This window comes from Syngnathus scovelli, chromosome 16, assembly GCF_024217435.2.
Source record: "Syngnathus scovelli strain Florida chromosome 16, RoL_Ssco_1.2, whole genome shotgun sequence".
Taxonomy (NCBI): Eukaryota; Metazoa; Chordata; class Actinopteri; order Syngnathiformes; family Syngnathidae; genus Syngnathus; species Syngnathus scovelli.
Window position 1 is genome coordinate 3,915,816 of NC_090862.1, and position 18,609 is coordinate 3,934,424.

Consider the following 18,609-nt stretch of genomic DNA (forward strand, 5'->3'; position numbering starts at 1 on the left):
TATATATATGGACTAAATTCCTAAATTTAAACTGGCCCGAAGCATTGTGTCATGAAATCAATCATAAGTGCCCCGCTGAAGACTACGAATCATGAATCAAAAAGACAATGGATCATTATTTTGTGATTATAAAGTAATTTGTTGTGTCTAAAGTTGAAATAAAAAAGATAAAATGGAGAATGATTTGATTTGGATTAAAAATCTGACATGATGCATTAATGGTGCGCCTTATATCAGGACAAAGTTTTAAAATGGGCCAGTCATTGAAGATGCGCTTTAAAGTCCGATGCGCCTTATAGTCCGGAAAATACGGTAGTCACAGTGATTTGCTCTTTAAAATGAATTAATCTCTCATTAATAACGGACTGATGTGTTTTGCAAACCGCAGCCTTTAACTTGAACATCTATTTGTTGGACCTCCAGACACCTCCGTGTCAGTTTTCCACCTAGTCAATCAAAGATAAGTTCGATCAGTCAGACAATCAATATCAATCAAGCATCAAGTTAATGTATCCTGAGCGGCATGTGACGCTGGGGAGGAGCTTTGCAGCACTCCGTGTGTGCGCGAGTGCAGATAACGCACGGTAGACTTTATGACCGGACACTTGAATGAGCTTTATGTTGTGTGTGCGTGTGTGTTTTACAAGATAAACCATTTAGTGCTGTGCAAGTGTGTGTTTGCGTGACCGTAAGAGCGAAGGAGTGAGAGATTGCGGTTGTTGCGTTTGTTGCGCCGCTTTCCGCAGTTGTGCTCGGAATGCTGATGTGTCACACTGCAGCACTCTTGCTCCCTCCTTCGCTCTTTTTTTTTTTTTGCTCCCTCTTTACATCTGTCTTTTCATTTCTCCTTCCTTTGTTCATCTGGTCTTCATTCTTCATTCATCCTGGCTCCTCATTTGTATTATCTATATACTCCGTCCATCCTCAATCCAATCAACTACTGATATGATGTCGCTTGACTAAAAAAAAAAAAAACAGCTAACCAATTAAAATATTCCTACTTTTATCTTCTGAGATGGTCAGACTTGGCGAGCAGGTAGGAAGGAAGCATAAATAAAAAAGCAGACCTGCACACAGACAGACAGATATGTAGACAGATGGACAAACAGGAAACTAGTCAAGCAGACAGGCCCAGAAAAGCAGGCAGAAAGACAAACACACACACACACACACCAAAGCGTTGTGTTCTTATCAACCAATCACATTGACCCCATCCGCTCGCATCAGCTAGCTCGGTGAAGAGCTACAGCCTGTGACAGCCGTAGCCCCCGGCAACCCACATATGTCCATGCCAGAAAGTGGAGGCTAGCACTGCAAATCTGTCTCTGTGTTGGCAGCAGCTGTCCCTCCGCTGAGCAGGAGCAGGTCCCGGATAATGCAATCTGACCACTGTATCTCGTGATGTAAATCCAGAAAATAACACATTGATAGAGGCCCCCCCCCCTCCCACCACCACCCACAAGAACAGATTGGTGGTCCAGATATTTTCAGGGAACATCTGCCTGAGCTCACACTACCATGGTTCTGATCAATTTGATAAAAAAGATATCAATCAGAACATATTTCATCTCCTGAGCCAGCTTGACTAATTCCAATATAAAAAGATCAAACAAGACATGCCAAATATTTTTTTTTCCACTTGGCGGAACTCTGTAACCGATAGACCGTGTCATGTCGTAAGTCCAGGTGTGACTATACTTTGGTTCCGCTGCAGGATTTTTCACCGTGCATTGGTTGTCATCCAGAAGAAGCTCAGAGAATGCAAAATTGAATGTAGGAACTTCCTGAGTTGAAAAAGGGTTATACTTGCGTTATCATGTTTTGTTCCCTGTGGCAAAAGCAGTGTGACGCGGGAGATGACCTCAGAGAAATGCGTCATCCATGTGTGTGTAAAAATATATTTATATGGCTCCACAATACTGATTCACTTCTCGACATACAAGATTGAATGCGTCGCATTTTAAATCACGGCTCAACTTGAAGTTGACGTTTATTACAATCGGCACATGCGCTGTTATTAATGACACGCTCGGCAGAAAATACATCCACCAAACTATTTCTCTCGTGAGGGCAGCCAGCTGATGAGAATTCCCCCCTCCCACTGTGTGAATTTCCATCTTGAGTTCTATGTGAGAGCGAAGGGGATAAGCATGAACGCTTTCTGTTAGCACGTCTTCGCTAACCTCATTGCCATGGACGTCTGTCTCTATCATTTCGGCCTCTTTCATCAGGCAACGGAGGACGTGACAGGCCGCCGTGACTTGATCATGCTGACCTTTTTTTTCTATCCAGTGTTCATCAAGACAGTCTTTTGAGTCTCCGTCCATCCCCTCATGGCAGGTCCCCACCCTTTCTAAACTCAATTAGCCCGTTGGAGCTTAGTAAAGAATGAGTGTCATGAGCAGGGAATTAGACTCGGCCATCAGGTCTGGTCGAGTCTATGTGCTTCATTTAACCGTAACAAAAGCAGCCAGGTTGATCAATAGAGATGGGATTGGACTGAAAGGAAAGGTTGCTATGAAGAAGTAATGTGGTGATTGAGAGGAAAGGCTTCGCTGTTTTCTAGGTTTGGTGAAGCTACAAGGTACAAAAGATGTTTCTTGGAATTTTCAAAATGGAGGAACTGACCAAACAATGCTAATACCGTATTTTCCGCACTATAAGGCGCACCTAAAAACCTCCAATTTTCTCAGTGCGCCTTATAATCTGGTGCGCCTTATATATGGACAAAGTTTTAAAATGGGCCATTCATTGAAGGTGCGCCTTATAATCCAGTGCGCCTTATAGTGTGGAAAATACGGTACATTGCTTTCTTTCCAGTGTATTGTTTTATAGTTAACGAGAGGTCTGTCGATAATGATTAAACTCTCTCGACGTGTTTTTGCTTGCATGTGTCATGTAGCGTGGCGCACAAGCTCAATAATCATTACACTCCCAGGGGTTTATAAAATGTTGATTTACTTATTAGCAACAGTCCATGGATGTAATTTTTGATTTGGGAATTTGTTGTACTAAAGTGAAATGCTAGAAGCCAAAATCAATGAGGAAACTAAATTCAAGCCTCGGGGATGTGTTGAATGAAGATAAGAGACAAGTTAAATGCAGTATGAGTCATGTGAAAGGAATCAAAAAAGGACCCGTGTGCTCTGAAGGTTGACCCATAAAGTCACATAACTAAAATGAAAGCTTCAATGCCACTTTGAATAACATTCCTTATAATGGCGTCTTTATTTTGGTGGCATTTTTTCAAGGTTTCTCTGCTCCATTTTTGACCTCCTGCAGAATGCCAAACACCCCCAACAGTTACGAGGCAGCAAACACAAATGTCGACCATTTCCATGTAATTAGTCACATCTCTGAAGTCAGTGTCCCCTATTTCCACCTCCCTTAGTTTCAATTTTTTTCTTCACAGAATAGGACAGAACTGAGACAAACCATGTCATGTGCAGAGAGGAGGAAAGCCAAGTAGGAGGAACTCATTAGTGAAAGACTTTGAGTGGGATGATGAGAAGAAGCTGGGGGGAGAACAGGATGTGATAAGACAGGATTTGGAATGGGTGAGAGAGTCAACGATGGGGTGGGGGGATTTTAAAGATACTAGATGAATCCAGACTGTTTCAACTTTTATTCTTGATGATGGGAATAGCTTCCAAAACTCGGACATGGTTTGTGTCGCACACAGCCAGATAAGTGGTGTGTATTTTGAATCACTCGGCATCAGAAAACATTATTTGAGATTTGGGCATTTATATTTTGTTCAAAAAGCAAAATCATTGACAATTTAGACTACTGAATAATTTTCAGAGTCAGTGTTATGAAACAAAAAACAAAACGAAAAATTCTCAGTAGTAAAAGTAAGACTTTTGGGTATTTTCTGTTTTTCTCAGGATTTTTTTTCAACATTTCCTCTTGTCCCCCTTAAGGGATATATAATGACTCTTTATCAGTGTTTTCTAAAGAATTTCTTGGCTTTGTAAAAATTAAAAAAAAGAAAACTATAGTTTTGCTGGCCCCTTAGCCACCCCAAGCAAAACATCCTAGCTCCGCCTCTGCATGACGAGACAACAAAAGATGGCATGATGCACATTTGAGGCAATGTAGAAAAATGGAACAAATTAATATCGTGAAGGACGACGAATAAGATGAGAGAGATCTTTGAAGTAGAGAAGTCTAACACACGGACCTACTTTATAATACTTCATAATTTGGGACTGCTTATCCGCAATGAACCCAAACCAAAGTCTTTTCATTCCTCAATAATTTACACCTTCTTTTCTTTTGTCTAAAACTTCACGCCTGGTTGCAGCCATTGTAGTTTGAGCAGAGAAGATGGGGGTGGCAAGGGAGCAAACAAAGGTGAAGCAGTGGGGATCTTGGTGAAAGATGATGAAATTTGTTCTTTCTCCCACTCCATAGAATCCCATCCAATCCCCCCCCCCCCCCCTCCCCTTCTGCACACTCAAGTCCTCACATCCCCACAATTACAGTCATAGCTGTACCGATCCAAAGCTGCTTAATAGTTGAGTAATTAGGATGAATTGGCTTATGGCGAGGCGGGAGGAAGAGAAGACATAATGGTGTCAATCTGCCTCGATCAGGCACAAACTCAACAAAAAACTGATTCAAATGCTCATTTTATGCAGAAAACAGAAATTATCCGAGGAGGTGATTAAACAGTTGATTGTATTGGGAAGCAGTCAACCAATAAGCACGATTTAAAAATGTCCCCACCGATGTTTGTTTGTGTATTAAATCTTGTAGTGGGAATATTTACTAATAGTGAGAAGAAATGAGAGTAGAGAGACGAGAATGTGCACCTTAGCATAAAAGCTGTTAAAGCTTTGAATGGCATATGAGATGGAAGGTGATACTCTAATAGGATATGGAATGGACAGATAAAAAGATCAGCTCACTCTGCACGGTACGTTCCAGCAGGCCATCGTGTTCCCATATGAAGGGCTCGTCAAATAAAACCTCTGCTTTATTCAGAGCCCTTCCCATCAGCGGGGGCTTCTCTGATTCCTTGCCAAGCTCACAAAAGGACCTGTGAGATGCACAGAGCAAATGGAACCCTATTGGGATGCATTCAAAATAAAAAGTGCATTGTTGTTGCTCCATGTTGGAGATATCTTCATGGTACATTGCAAATAATTTTAAATGTACCGTATTTTCCGCACTATAAGGCGCACCGGATTATAAGGCAATGAATAGCCCATTTTAAAACTTTGTCCATATATAAGGCACACCGGATTATAAGGCGCACCTGCAATGAATGGCCCATTTTAAAACTTTGTCCATATATAAGATATAAAAATTTGGCCCGACTTTGGACACACCTGCTGTAGTGGCTCAATATTGGTCCATATATAAGGCGCACCTGATTATAAGGCGCACTTTTGAGAACATTGGAGGTTTTTAGGTGCGCCTTATAGTGCGGAAAATACGGTATTTACTTTAGGTGGAGATCCTGGGATGAACCCAGAATGGGCTAAAGGGGTTAGTAAAGCTAATCTTTCCCTGAGGGTGTTTTTTCAAGAAGGCTTTTGAGTTCCGAGCTCCTCCTTAGAACAAAAGCTTGGCAAAGCATTGTTCTTACAAGTGGTTTTGGCAAACAGATGTTGGATGAGTGAGTAACAGAATGATTCATTTAACGCAGGAAAAAAAATACAAAGTGAGCATCAAGCAAACTTGCCATGGATGCGAAAGCTGGAGAAAGGAAAAAATACTCAGGAGTGAAAAGAGAAAGGAAGGAAGGGTGGGTGGGAGGCAGAACCAGAGAGGAGTGTGCCAAGTAATGCATCCTGCCAGTTTTCATTGTGTCGACAAGCGAAAGTGCTCCACAGAAGCAAGGAGGCTGTAATAGGATAAAGACTGTACTGCAGTGGGAGCGTGCGAAACAGGGGAGGGAGGGGCTAATGTGGGAGAAGCGATAGGGGAAGAGGGAAACCAAGCAATAGGACAAAATGGCCCTGACACACATGAACATGAACAATTTTGGCCGCGCAAATCAGTCTTTTACACTCCACTGATCACTCATGTCAGGTTGGCCAGTTTAGCTTTCCACCACTTAGCCACCATCTTCTGCTACAAGCTGCCCAGTGTTATTTTCATTGGAAAGTACAATTTTCTGAAATTGCCACTTTAATAATACATATCACCACACTGCACAAGTATAAAAAGGGAGTCCAGTAGATTGGAACTGCTCAGTGCACTTGAGGTAAAAATTTGAAATGTAAAAATGCTCCATACCGCTTTTTTCAGACCGATACCAGCAGTCAATTCACTGATACCGATACAAGGCAACCGATACCACTAGTAACTAGTATTCATAGTACGTAAATATTTCCTCCCAAAACATAATAATCCAAAATATGTTTATTGTGAATATTTTAGGATATTATATATTGTATTTATTTATAATATGAACATTTTTTTTTTTTTTTAGAAAATGCTTGACATTATTATTATTATTTTTCTAATTCTAAGCATCTGCATTTTAATGGGACATTTTTTCTCTTAGGTCCTGATCATATAATGACAACAAGAGGCCTGCACAAGTTCCGATACCTTACATAAGATTGGTATCGGTACAACAAAAGTGTAATTCATCAGTTGTTTGAAATCCAGATGAACTTGGAAAGTCCTTATCAATCCAGAAAGTGCAGTCGATCTTGCAGTTTTTATCTGAATGCCCAAAGCACTTTCAGTCAGCCTCTGATGAAGGACTCCACTGACTCAGTCTTTAGCGAATCCATCATCAACATATCCCAGTGCGGTTCCACAGAGTTCAGACATCGATTCTTTCCCCCCCAAGACCAAAATACATCTAGTTCCACTCTGCATTTGATTTGGTGAATAATTCCTTGAATATAATTCATGAAGTAAAAAATGCATAATATTTTATTTTAGGCAGCTTTCTCCCTAGCGTGGTTTCTCATTGCATGCTGAGACATGATTGCGTGTGTGCTGTTTTCAGCCTGCGGACATTGGGGGAGAATAGATGCTGCATTCGTGTGCTGTAATGGTAAAATTGAAGCATTTCATAATTTGCAAAAACGTGCACTGCCTAATGTGTGTCTGTTTTGTTTCTGTGCTTTAGTGACAATACTCCAGAAGGGAAAATGCAAGCTGGTTGTTAGTTCCACTTCACCTGTGTTTTTCTCTCCTCTCAAATAGTATAATAATCATGCATGCAGTATTTTGTTAATTGTAATAATAATTAGAAACATGGATGTATAATCTTTCCCATAATATTGCTATATTTTTTAATAATATTAGATATATTATTTAATATTTTTTATAATATAAATATATATATTATTTAATAATATTGCTACACTATTTCTCAAATAGTATAATAATCATGCATGCAGTATGTATTTAATTGTAATAATAATTAGAGTATAATCCTTCCCATAATATTGCTATATTTTTAAATAATATTAGATATATTATTTATAATATAATATATATATTATTCAATAATATTGCTATATTTTTTAGTCACTTGTTTCTTCACATAGCTTCATAGTCAAGAACACCCAAAGGAAGATTTTAAAAATATTTTTTTGTAGCTATTTGAATGTACAAGGTGTTGTCTCATGCCTCACATAGAAAGAAAAAAAAAAGAAAGCCGTCTAATCATTTACCAAAACATACAGCTCACACGTTCATTTCATTTAGGCGCCGCACGACTTCAGACGTTCCCAATTGGGCTTTTCATAACGAATGTGAATCAAAGCCATTCACACTCAAAGCAGCAAGATACATAATGGAGACAAGCAGGAAAATTAAAAGTGAAAAAGAGTGCGAGATTTCCCCTTGGCTGAAGCGCCTATAAATACGTGACTCATAATGTCTTTGATTTGCAAATTAGTACTTTTTCACTTCCACTGTTTCTGCCCCATTTTTGGTTTTCCCAGATGCCAAGCGCATCTATCTACAGTATGCATATGTGCTCGTTCATTAATATTGCAGCAGTCCACGGGGGGTCTGAGGAGAAGGCTTCCAAACAAATCACTGGAAGCTCATAGCCCATCCATAAAGACACCGAGAGAGATGAAGGGATGAGTAGAAATAAAGGCGGAGCAGCAGAGGGAGCGGAGATGAGAGAGACAATAGGAGGACATGAGGGAGGAATTGGTCAAATAAAAAGATTAAACTCAAAGCTGACATGTCAAATAAACTGCAAATGTTTTTGTCATCTTTAGGTGATTTTTTTTTTCCCATTCATGTCCGCGCTATATTCTTGGCCACGACTTTTTTTTCCTCTAAAGATGATTTGAAACTACAGAGGAGCTTTAAAGTGGGTCATCTCCTTTTCCCTTGCTGATAAGGCCTTGCACAACTGAGGAAATATTTAAGTCCATATTTTCTCAAAGCAGTTCCGACAAAGAAAATTCAATGTATTTAGCTTGCAGCTGTGTTATTTATATTTTTTTGCAAGACGGCTTTTCATGAATATGAGTTGAAGGTTGAAGCTTTTGTTACTAATAAGCAGGGTAAACTTATGTCAGTTATTTTAATATTTTAAGATATTGTCAATATCATCAACAGTATTTTTTTTCGATTAAATTATTACTAATGTGCCAATTGAATCTTTTATGGTTCACATTTGACAGATTCGAGTTGGCAACAGAAACACGTCACATGACCAGCCGGCCGACATAAAATAAGCGTGACTTATAGTGTGTAAAATCTGGTAAATATTTATCATTCTTCGTCATCCCTTCCAGCCTGCATGTTCAAGGCTTTCCTTCAATGTCAGTATAAAAATTGAGAAGACTTGTTGTGGTTTATCAGCTCCATTGCACAAATGTTCTGGTCGGTGGCCCACCAGAGAGGCTGTGCTAATCAAACCTGGCTGTACAAATGTGTTTTTGACCCAGTTGAGTCGCTCCCTCTCTGTTGAAATAGCAAAGAGCCACAGATGCTTGTGTCCACTCACGACTCAAGTCAGATAACATTACCATCCTCGCTCCTCCAGCGAGGCTGCGTGAGGACGACCCCGATACTCCAAGATGTTTGTTTGCCTCCAACCGGCGTCATCGCTGACTCATTTTTGTTTTCCGTCAAAGTTGCTCGCCGGGGTTCTGTGACCGTTTGAACTTTGACTAGCTTCCCTACAATTACCGTAATTTTTGGACTATAAGACAGGTAAAATTCGTGATTCAGGGTTCAAAATTTGAGAAGTGGCTTATAGTCCGAAATTTACGGTACGTATATCAGCCGCATTTAATCTTTCCTGTCACGGATCTGGTAATAATTCAAATATTTTCCTCCTAAAGATGAAAATCACAATTTACGATTGTCCCTTACTGGCCCAGAGTTTGTTTGGGTGTAAAAGTCTGCACTTTGTTAACAGATCTGGCCTGATGGACTCCTCCCAGGGGTGCTGTCCTTCTGTTTGGCCATTGAAAGCAGCCAATTACTCTGCAGGCTTGGCTTGGCATCCAATCAAACTGGGAATGGGAAAGTTTAGAGATGATGATGGGGTTGGGGGGAAGAGCACTTACTGTGCACTTTGTCAATGTAAAGGGGAAATCTATGCCTTTGCATTACTGCTTGGATCCATATGGGAAAACAGCTCACTTTCAATCTTTCTGTCCTTTACTCGTTCCAATATCAATGGTAAGCAATGATAAAGCATTTGGAAGGAAGCAGCAAAAGTATTTGAAGCTTAACCAACAGCGCCTCTAGTGGTTGCAGCCAAGTACTGCAACTGCTTCTAATTAGGATTTAATTCTTCTTCTCTAAAGAGACATTTAAAACTTAGTTGTGTTATGTTAAATGAGTGAAAAATGCAGCAAAATGAAACTGGATTGTTTCATCTTACCCGTGACAATAAAATAAATGACGCGAGCTCCAGTCATGCTGAACTCTCTTCATAATCTGTAACACAACCAATACATCCTCCCGCTTGCTCTCTTTTTCCCCTCTTCAATGTTGGCCATCCTCTCTGTGCTCTTCTCCGCATTTATCTTCCCGCCGCTCGTTTCATCCATCCCAATGGCATCCCATCCCGGCCGCCACCCAGCTAGGTTTGCGTCCTCCTTGAAAGTAGGTCTCTCTGTGTCAGTGCGTGTCTGTCACTGGCTGCACTGATGAATCACTGATACTGTCAGCAGCATAGTTAGTGACGGCCATAACAGCTGACTGATGCAGCTTTTGCGATCAGCAAATTATGCGTTATTGATTTAACCCCACATGGTTGTATGTCAACTTGAAGCGGCGGGGGTAATAAGATGAGCGATGGAACGCCTTTTATTATGTATATGTCTTTTTTTGTATAAGAGTCCATCTATCATTGCCCTGTCATTTGACCATTATTCAAATTGTAAATAATTGTAAAATAATTTGATTATTTGATTTAAATTGCGTGATTAAATTTTGTGATTTTTTTCTCATTCTGATTCGTTTTTTTGACAATGATGAATAGGAAGGGAATTATTGGTCTTTGTGCATTGCGCAACAATGACATAAATCTGCATTTTTGTACTTCTGCATTTTTTTCATTTATTGATCTTTAAGCCGTTTTTTATTAAATGTAATTTTGTCAGCGTGTGAAAAATTATATTAGAATGTTTTGGGGATCATTTTTGGAAGTATAAATAGGGTTTAAATTGTTATCAGTGATAATTATCAAAACAAAAAATCCCATCATCTAATTTCTACTTTTATTTCGATCGTAGCTTCGCTAAATTAAATCACGCTATCGATGTATTCTTTTAAATGTGTGCCGAAGGATTAAGAGGAAGAAGTGCTTCCGCAGAGAACGATAGTTAGGAGTTAGGAATTGATAATTGGGTACAAAGCAAAGAGGGAAAGTAGGACAAGAAACCTTCAAATGAAAGCAGCAAAGAAAGAAGCAGCAAGTAAAAGGAGGCGATGCCGGAGGATGAGATTAGGACAGCACGAGCGGCTAAGACAGCTAAGATGAAGAGAATAATTACGATGCTTGCTGCTGCTGCTGCTCCTACTGCTGCTGCTGGCAACTTGACAACTTTCGTAATGATGACCCGGGAATGACGACAGCAAACCATTCGGAGCCTCTCATTTGAAGTTCCTTTGGTATTATGATTTTTTTTGGGGATGGACTTAAAAATCCACTTCTGAATGCTCATGATGCTAACTTGTTAAATAAACTGTTTCCCAGAGGAGTGCAGCAAAGTATCGGCCTTTATAAATACCGTAAATTTCAGACTACTCAAATTTTGAACCCTGAATCATGAATTTTAGTTGCGGCTTATAGTCCGAAAAGTACGGTACATAAGGTGTGGGTGGGAGTGCGCAGTTTAGATCAGGGGAAGGGTGAGAAAAAAAAAAACACACCTCCTGGACAGTGAGTTAACGAAACTAAAGGAAGACACTGGGAGGAAGATATTGGACTTATTAGAGTGGGAGAGTGAAGCAAATGCATAGACCAAGATAGAGGCAGGGAGGGGAGGGGGGGAGAGAGAGAGAGGGGATGATGTTATTTTGTCAGTGTTTCCCCGTGGGGGGCTTGGCTGCTTGTTAAAAAGTCCTGACAGAGAAACCACAGCAGTTATATACACACACACACACACACACACACACATATATACAATGCTGCCATCGTGCTATACACTTAGAGTAAGTTTCTTCCTCTCTGAGTGTGTTTGAGCCATGGAAATTTATTGCCAAAAATACTCGCCTGTGACATCATGCGTAGGATTTTATCGACATATGTATGAGGGTGAAATTAGTGGAAAGCCACTGGATGTTTGGTGTCCAAAACACATTCCAGATTTTAGTACCTAATTTGCATTAATATAATAGGCTCATTTTTAATGGGAAATGCACAGGAATGATGAATCTGGAAAATATGCATCTTTTTTTATTATTATTTGGCTGTGGTGACTCTGAGCATTGCCCATTTGGAATTTTACCCCCCGAAAAAAAAAAAATCCATCTGTATTGTTTTGCTGCTGCTATTTCTATCCATGTCTGGTTATATTTAGCAACGTGCGACAGAGGATTTTTTTTTTTTGTCATATCATTGAGGCTCTCCTCCAGTGAACACTCGCGGGCTTTAGAGCTCAGCATGTAACATGCTGTTTGTGACACTAGTGCAGCCGTTCAAATGAAAACATCTCTTTACTCAATATGACAAGTATTCAAGTATTCTTGATTTTTAGCAGGGTGAGCTTATGTTTGCACATTTATGCATGTGTGCTAATAAACCAGACAATGCTTGATGCCTGCCAAATTCTCCTGTTTGTTCATGTCACAGAAATCTCACAATTTTGTAAAATTAACTTTTACATAAATCTATATAATTTATACCTATGTACCACAAAAAACAATTCAAACACATTTAATACAAATAGATTTTGCTAGTCATGAAGTGCTACACAAATTCCAACTGTTGCATAAAAAAAAAATCACAACTGCTATCTATCATTTTATAACTATTCATTTAAGAGGGGATCAAAATATGCAAAATTAATACTGTATATACTGTCGAGCCAACATTCCTAAATCTCCCTGCTCGTCACAGTTAGCCCCGCATTGGTGCAAAGTGTGAGTGTTGACTCCCGCTGTGATGAAGACCGAAAGTGACAAGTCTTACAACATGACCTCCTTGCCTAGCCACCATGCTCCAGCATTACTCGAGTTTCTATGACATTAAAGCGTACAAGCTCACATACACAGGACGGGAGAAAAAAAAAAAAACAGTCTTCATATAGGAGAGGCAAATAAGATGCACAATTATTGCTAACATTGACCACACAGTTGAGGGCATCATCGTACTAGGGAAGCAAATGCTTGGTCATGCATGTAGCGTAGCTGAGAAAATTCACATGGTCACAAATGCAATTCCAAGCTACTCTGTCAATGTGTGATCATCGGATCATCATGTATGATCTTAGGCCCCAGTGAATTGTTCTTCACATTTAGTCTTAGGGTAACGTGCACTGGCGGAGCTAGGATTTTTTTTCTTTTCTTGGGGGGGCCATGGGGGCACCAACAAAATCTGAGGAGGTCCACAAAATCATTTTTACACCCTTCCCCAAATTCTTCAGAAAATATTAATAAAGATTTATTATATACTCCCTTCTACCCAAACATTTTTTATCTGACTATCCACGAATATTTCCAGAGGGAGGGGGTTGTCTGGTAATATAATACTCACTCCCCCCTGCTCCTCTCCCATTATTTTTGTCTCATTCCACCTCACACAAATGAGTCATTTAGTGCAAATCTACCGACATAAATGGAGTTAATTTGTTCACCTGCGGTAGTGCTTGTCAGTGCCGTCCAATCAAATGTTGGAATAAATTAAATGGGGAAACAATCCAGAGTTCAGTTTAATGGAGTGTGTTTGAGCGAGTCAGCGTGAATAGAACCCTCATTCCAAGTCAACTCGACCTGGGAGAGTTCTGCAGCTTGTCTGCACTGCGTCAATCCAATTTGGACTTAATTGAATTATTCAGAACATCCATACAGTGTTTTCCATGTGTACGCTAAACTGCCTTAGTGTGTGTGCATACACAAGTCTGTGTGTTCTGAGAAAGATTTTTAGAATGTTCAACCAAATGGACTTCTGGATCTAATAAAATCTTCTCATTGTTGTCTTTTCAGGACGATAAGTCAACGTTCTTCCAGTTCGGTGCTTCCATCCAGCAGGAGGCTCTGCTGATGCTGAACATCATGGAGGAGTACGACTGGCACATCTTTTCTATCGTTACGTCAAAGTTCCCCGGCTACCAGGAGTTCATCAACATTCTAAAAACGACAGTAGACAACAGGTAAAATTAATTTTATTTTGTACTTTTATTACAAATGCAGGACAAATAATAAAAAACATTTAATATCTTGATCCAGATATTTACTTAGTTACATTTAATTTCATATTTGCTCCATTTAGTTCTAAAAGCCGGAAAACATAATATAAAAACAAAATGAGGCTTTTGGTCTTTATTCTCACACAGCAAGATATAATTCTCTCAGAAATAAATTAAATTACCGTTAAAGCTAAAAACAAACACACCAATGGGATTTCCTTTTATCAGATAGTTCCCAAATTACCACGTCCTAAAAATGACTCCAGTGGATTCCCAGCATTTTATTTCCTGAATAATTTCTCCATTTTTGTACTATAATCTCATCCATCATGATAGCAGATGTCCCTGCGGTGAATGAGGTTGTTTACTGTCTTGGCGACTTACTGCACTCAGTATTTGGCCTTGGATGTTTCATCTCCGTTCCTCATATTGGTTTCAAACACAGCAGCCCACAAGGATTTAAGCAGCACTTTTGAAATTAATGTGGTTGACAGTTTGGTTTAGTATTCCTGCAGCTTTGCTGTCTACCACACCTCTAGGTCATTTTGACTGATGTTGTAGTCAAATGCTTAACAGCGCAGCAGCCTATAATATTTAGCTGCGAGATAAATAAATGCTTCAGCAATTCTGAGATGATGGTGATGGTTAGTAGTCTGTAAATTATTTCAATTTAAGTTGACCCAAACTGTGTTGTTTTAGTATAACGATGATGAGGATGATGAGACAAATAAAAACAATAATCATTTATGTTAGGTGGTATAGATTTTTTAAAAATATTTGTATTTAATATTTTTAAAAGAGACAAAAATAATAGATATTAAAATGCTATATAGATATTTAATATCCATTTTTTATTTTTTGTCTCTCCCACCTCTGAAAAAAATGTTTAATATTTTTTTTTGCATTTTTTTCAATTTGATATGTGTCAAAATATAAAGTTTTAATTTAAAACTATTATGACATAATATACTTGATTATGTTCAGAATCCAGCAGTTATGACTCGACAACTATGGTTGAATTTTAATGTTAGTGCAATCAATATTTATACCTGCTGTTTTCAAATTTGATTGGTTGGAAGGGGGGGGGGGGGTATCAGAACAACGCAAACTGAACTATTGTCTACTGAGACTACACATAGTGTAGAAATGGTAATATTTATTCCCTCTGATTATTGACCTCAATGCAGGAATAATCATAAATCATTAATTAAAGATGAAATAATTTGCATGAGTGTCCATAATTAACTGTCCAGTTCCCGTGTTGCTGTTCGACCTGCTCACTGGGGCTTGGTCATGGGCAGACAGCTTTAATAGCAAAGAACCTCGATCATCTCAAGTGAAAATAAAATGGGCCAGTCAGCTCAGTGAGTCAAGGCTGAGCTGGCAGATGTTATGGTACTCTCAGGAGCCCTACATGAAATGCAGCCTAGATACTGCAGAACCAGAAGGTGGGGGGTGTTGTTGCTAAAGATGCATGATACATGAAATCATGACTGCCTTTAAAAATAAATAAAAACATATTGCAATATATATGGTGTTTAATGTCCACAGAGTGATCCAAAAACGATGAAGACTTTGTAAAAGCTAAAATCATTCGTTTAATGTTCACATAATTATTGATGTGTCTTTTATTATATTAGCTTTAGGGTGAAATGTGTCTAATGCCAAAGCCTTCTATCAATTTGTTACGGATCATGTCTTTAATCATAACGTATTTTTCCATCAATGCTATTCCCCTTTGTGTAATGGGATCTGCTGAATATTATCACTTTGGACATTTTTTTTTTTTTTAAATCAGCCTTTAGATAAGAAAGATAAATGATCTTATCAGTCTTTTCTTTAATGAGCACTTGTTACCTCTCACTTTGGATAACTTTCTAGAAAGATGGATTACAAAAGGGAAGTTATCTGATCTTTGGCGATTGAAGTTTGTCCTATTTTTAGCAAGATGGTTTTGAGGTTTGGTCCCAATAGTGCACCAAAAATGGTGGTATGGAGACAGATGTGTTTCTTTGAGTTTAATTTCTTTTGAATTTTTAAAATTTTAAATTCCTTGTCATTTTTAGAAGCTCAGCTGGCACAGCTAGGATATTTTTTTTTCCTTTGGGGGGGCATTGGGGGCAGCAAGGATATCTCATGGGGTCTGTAAAACATTTTTAAATTATTTTATAAAGCCAAAAAATAAAAAATGCTGATTAAGTTTCATTATGTGCTTTTATTAGTGCTTGGAACTGTCCGTGGTACCAGATTGTCATAGATTTCAATGCTTCCCATCTTTGCAGTTTTGTTGGCTGGGACCTGCAGAATATCATCACTCTGGATGCAGTGGAGGAAGACAGCCGGTCTCAGATCATGCTGAAGAAGGTCCAGTCGCCGGTCGTTCTCCTCTACTGCTCCAAGGACGAGGCCGTCTACATCCTGGAGGAGGCTCGCTCTCTGGGCCTCACAGGCTTCGGTTACATCTGGATCGTACCTTCTCTGACCACCGGCAACCCGGAAATAACCCCCGAAGCATTCCCATCAGGAATGATTTCAGTCTCCTATGATGACTGGGATTATCCTTTGGAAGCTCGCGTGCGTGATGGTTTGGGGATCATAACGTCAGCGGCAGCGGCCATGTTGGATGAATACGGCGACATCCCCGAAGCTCGAACGTCTTGTTACGGCCAGATGGAAAAAACCAGCAAGCTGCCACCTAGCGCACTACACAAGTAAGTGAAAGCTCGACTAGCTGTGTCAAAAAAAAAAAAATCTCATTGTCCTCTGCTGTATGCGTCATATTTAATTTATTTGGCAGACACGCTTACACCAGCTTCTCTTCTACTTTACATCTTACACCCACAACAATATCATTTTCATTTTTGTCCTCTCTGATAATTATAGTATGTTCAACCCTGTGTAAGTAGAGCATAGCGAGATGCATTAACAAGCGCCAGAACTTAAAGAAAGGGTGGGAGTGGGAAAAGAGCCTGATAAAGAGGTGACTGAGAGTTGAGGAAGAACTTTATGTTGAAGGAAATGGAGAAATGGGTAGTTGAGGGATGCTGTGCTCTAAAATTCAAGAGCCCCTTGATGACTCCTTCTGTTCCTCCTTTCTTGTTTCACATCTCCACCCTCTCCTTCTAACCTTTTTATAGCTGTGAAGCAGCCAGTGGGAAATATTTTACATCTTGCCAGCTCCATCTGGCTTACAATATGACACAGAAGACACACTCAGGGGGCCCACTTTGCAATATTGTACAGTATATTAAAAAATCTTTTTTTTTTCTTCAGGTAAGCATTGTTTATGATATTAAAGAGAGAAATCAGGCCATGCGATTGCCAGCTGACTTTACTCCCATCATGCTCAGTTGCCTCAGGTTGTTTCCCAGGTGATGAGGGGCCACAGATGGCTCTGTCTGGTTGAGAGAACTCAGCCAATGAGGCCTCGTGACCCGGACTTGAGGAACATGATTGGTCAGACCCAGGTCAGCGCTGTGGGCCATTAAAAGTTGTCACTGTGTCAATGGCGAGTGAGAGAGATAAGGAGGGAAGGTTTAAACTGAGGCAGATATAGATCAAATGGGTAAGAATTAAAAGTGTAATATTTTACAGGATTACATAAAAAAAAAATTGGGGGAGTTTGTAGCCCCTGATTTAGCACAGCAGCTAAAATAAATATGTTGCTAAATTAATAGGAGAATCGATTTATCGTATACTTTTGAATAAATGATGAATAGTCATAATTAAGGTGTACAAGTAATAATAGATAAATGTCTTCTCCGTGAGTGATGTGTTGGATGACACGACTTCTTCAAAAGTAAATTGTTTTGTGTGGCAGTGATTTTATTGTCACTTACCCCGCAGGTAACATCGTCTGAGAGAAAGAGCGGGAGGCGCTGAATTAAGTCAATAAATCACAAACAGCGGGCGGGCGCCAGTGTGCGAGCATGCCGTGGTTCATTACAAAGAAAAAGCAGACATTTAATTCCACTTTCAAGTGAAAATAATGAGGATTCTGAGCTCATGAAAATGATGTTGGGCTTTTTTTTTTTTTAACAAAAATAAGTCTTAAAGATTGACAATCTAAGTTTAGCTTAAATCTTTATTTGTTTTTTTGGAATTAATATCGTAATATGCTTGCCATGTAGCGGCAAGTTTCTATATAATAAAATTTGTAATAAAAAATAAAGTAAATTTGTAAAATATTTAAAATAAAATTTGCTGTATAGAAAATTATAAAATGTATAATAAAATTACAAGGGAAGTGGGATTTATTTTTTTCTATTTATGCTAGGACTCAAAAAAAAGTAACTCCAAAAGTGGAGAAAAGGAGGACACACTAACATTGAGGATATTTTTACCCAAACTCAGCTGAGGCTTGGCTCGTCATACTTTCCCTTCTTCTCATTCCGTCTGTCTGGCACCATTTACACTCTAAATATTTTGGGGGGGGTGACCCTAACTCCACTGTTAGCTCACCTCTGCCCCCGTTTTCATTAATATGGAGCGAAGTGTTCCAACGGTTACTGCAGCCTGGTGGATCGTGCTTGAACCAGAGAACGTAAGCATTGCATTGCAAATTGATGAGGTGGGCCAAGTCATTTATATGTGTGTGTGTGTGTGTGCGTGTTCATTCATTCAGTTCACTTTCAGGTCATCTTGCTGCATGTGCGTATCCTAGCAACACTCATGAGCAGGTTTAAGTATTTACCTAAATAGAATTGAATAGCCAAGAGCACATACAAAAAACAACTTAGGAGTGTTGCATGGAGTTTTAAGATTTAGATTTTACTCACAAAGTCTGCTGGGGTTGGTGTCA

The 18,609-nt window shown here is 39.3% G+C and overlaps 1 protein-coding gene across 2 annotated transcripts in view; it reads left to right on the forward strand.

The window, feature by feature from the left end:
• grin2aa (glutamate receptor, ionotropic, N-methyl D-aspartate 2A, a) overlaps positions 1–18,609 on the forward strand; it is a 67,606-nt gene that overhangs the window by 25,952 nt on the left and 23,045 nt on the right. For both annotated transcript variants that reach the window (XR_011088323.1, XM_049744853.2), the window contains exons 3-4: positions 13,606–13,772; positions 16,091–16,519. Coding sequence is in view for 1 of the 2 variants with exons in the window: in XM_049744853.2 (XP_049600810.1) it covers positions 13,606–13,772; positions 16,091–16,519 (596 nt within the window). In the remaining variant the exon portion in view is untranslated. The remainder of the gene's footprint in view (positions 1–13,605; positions 13,773–16,090; positions 16,520–18,609) is intronic.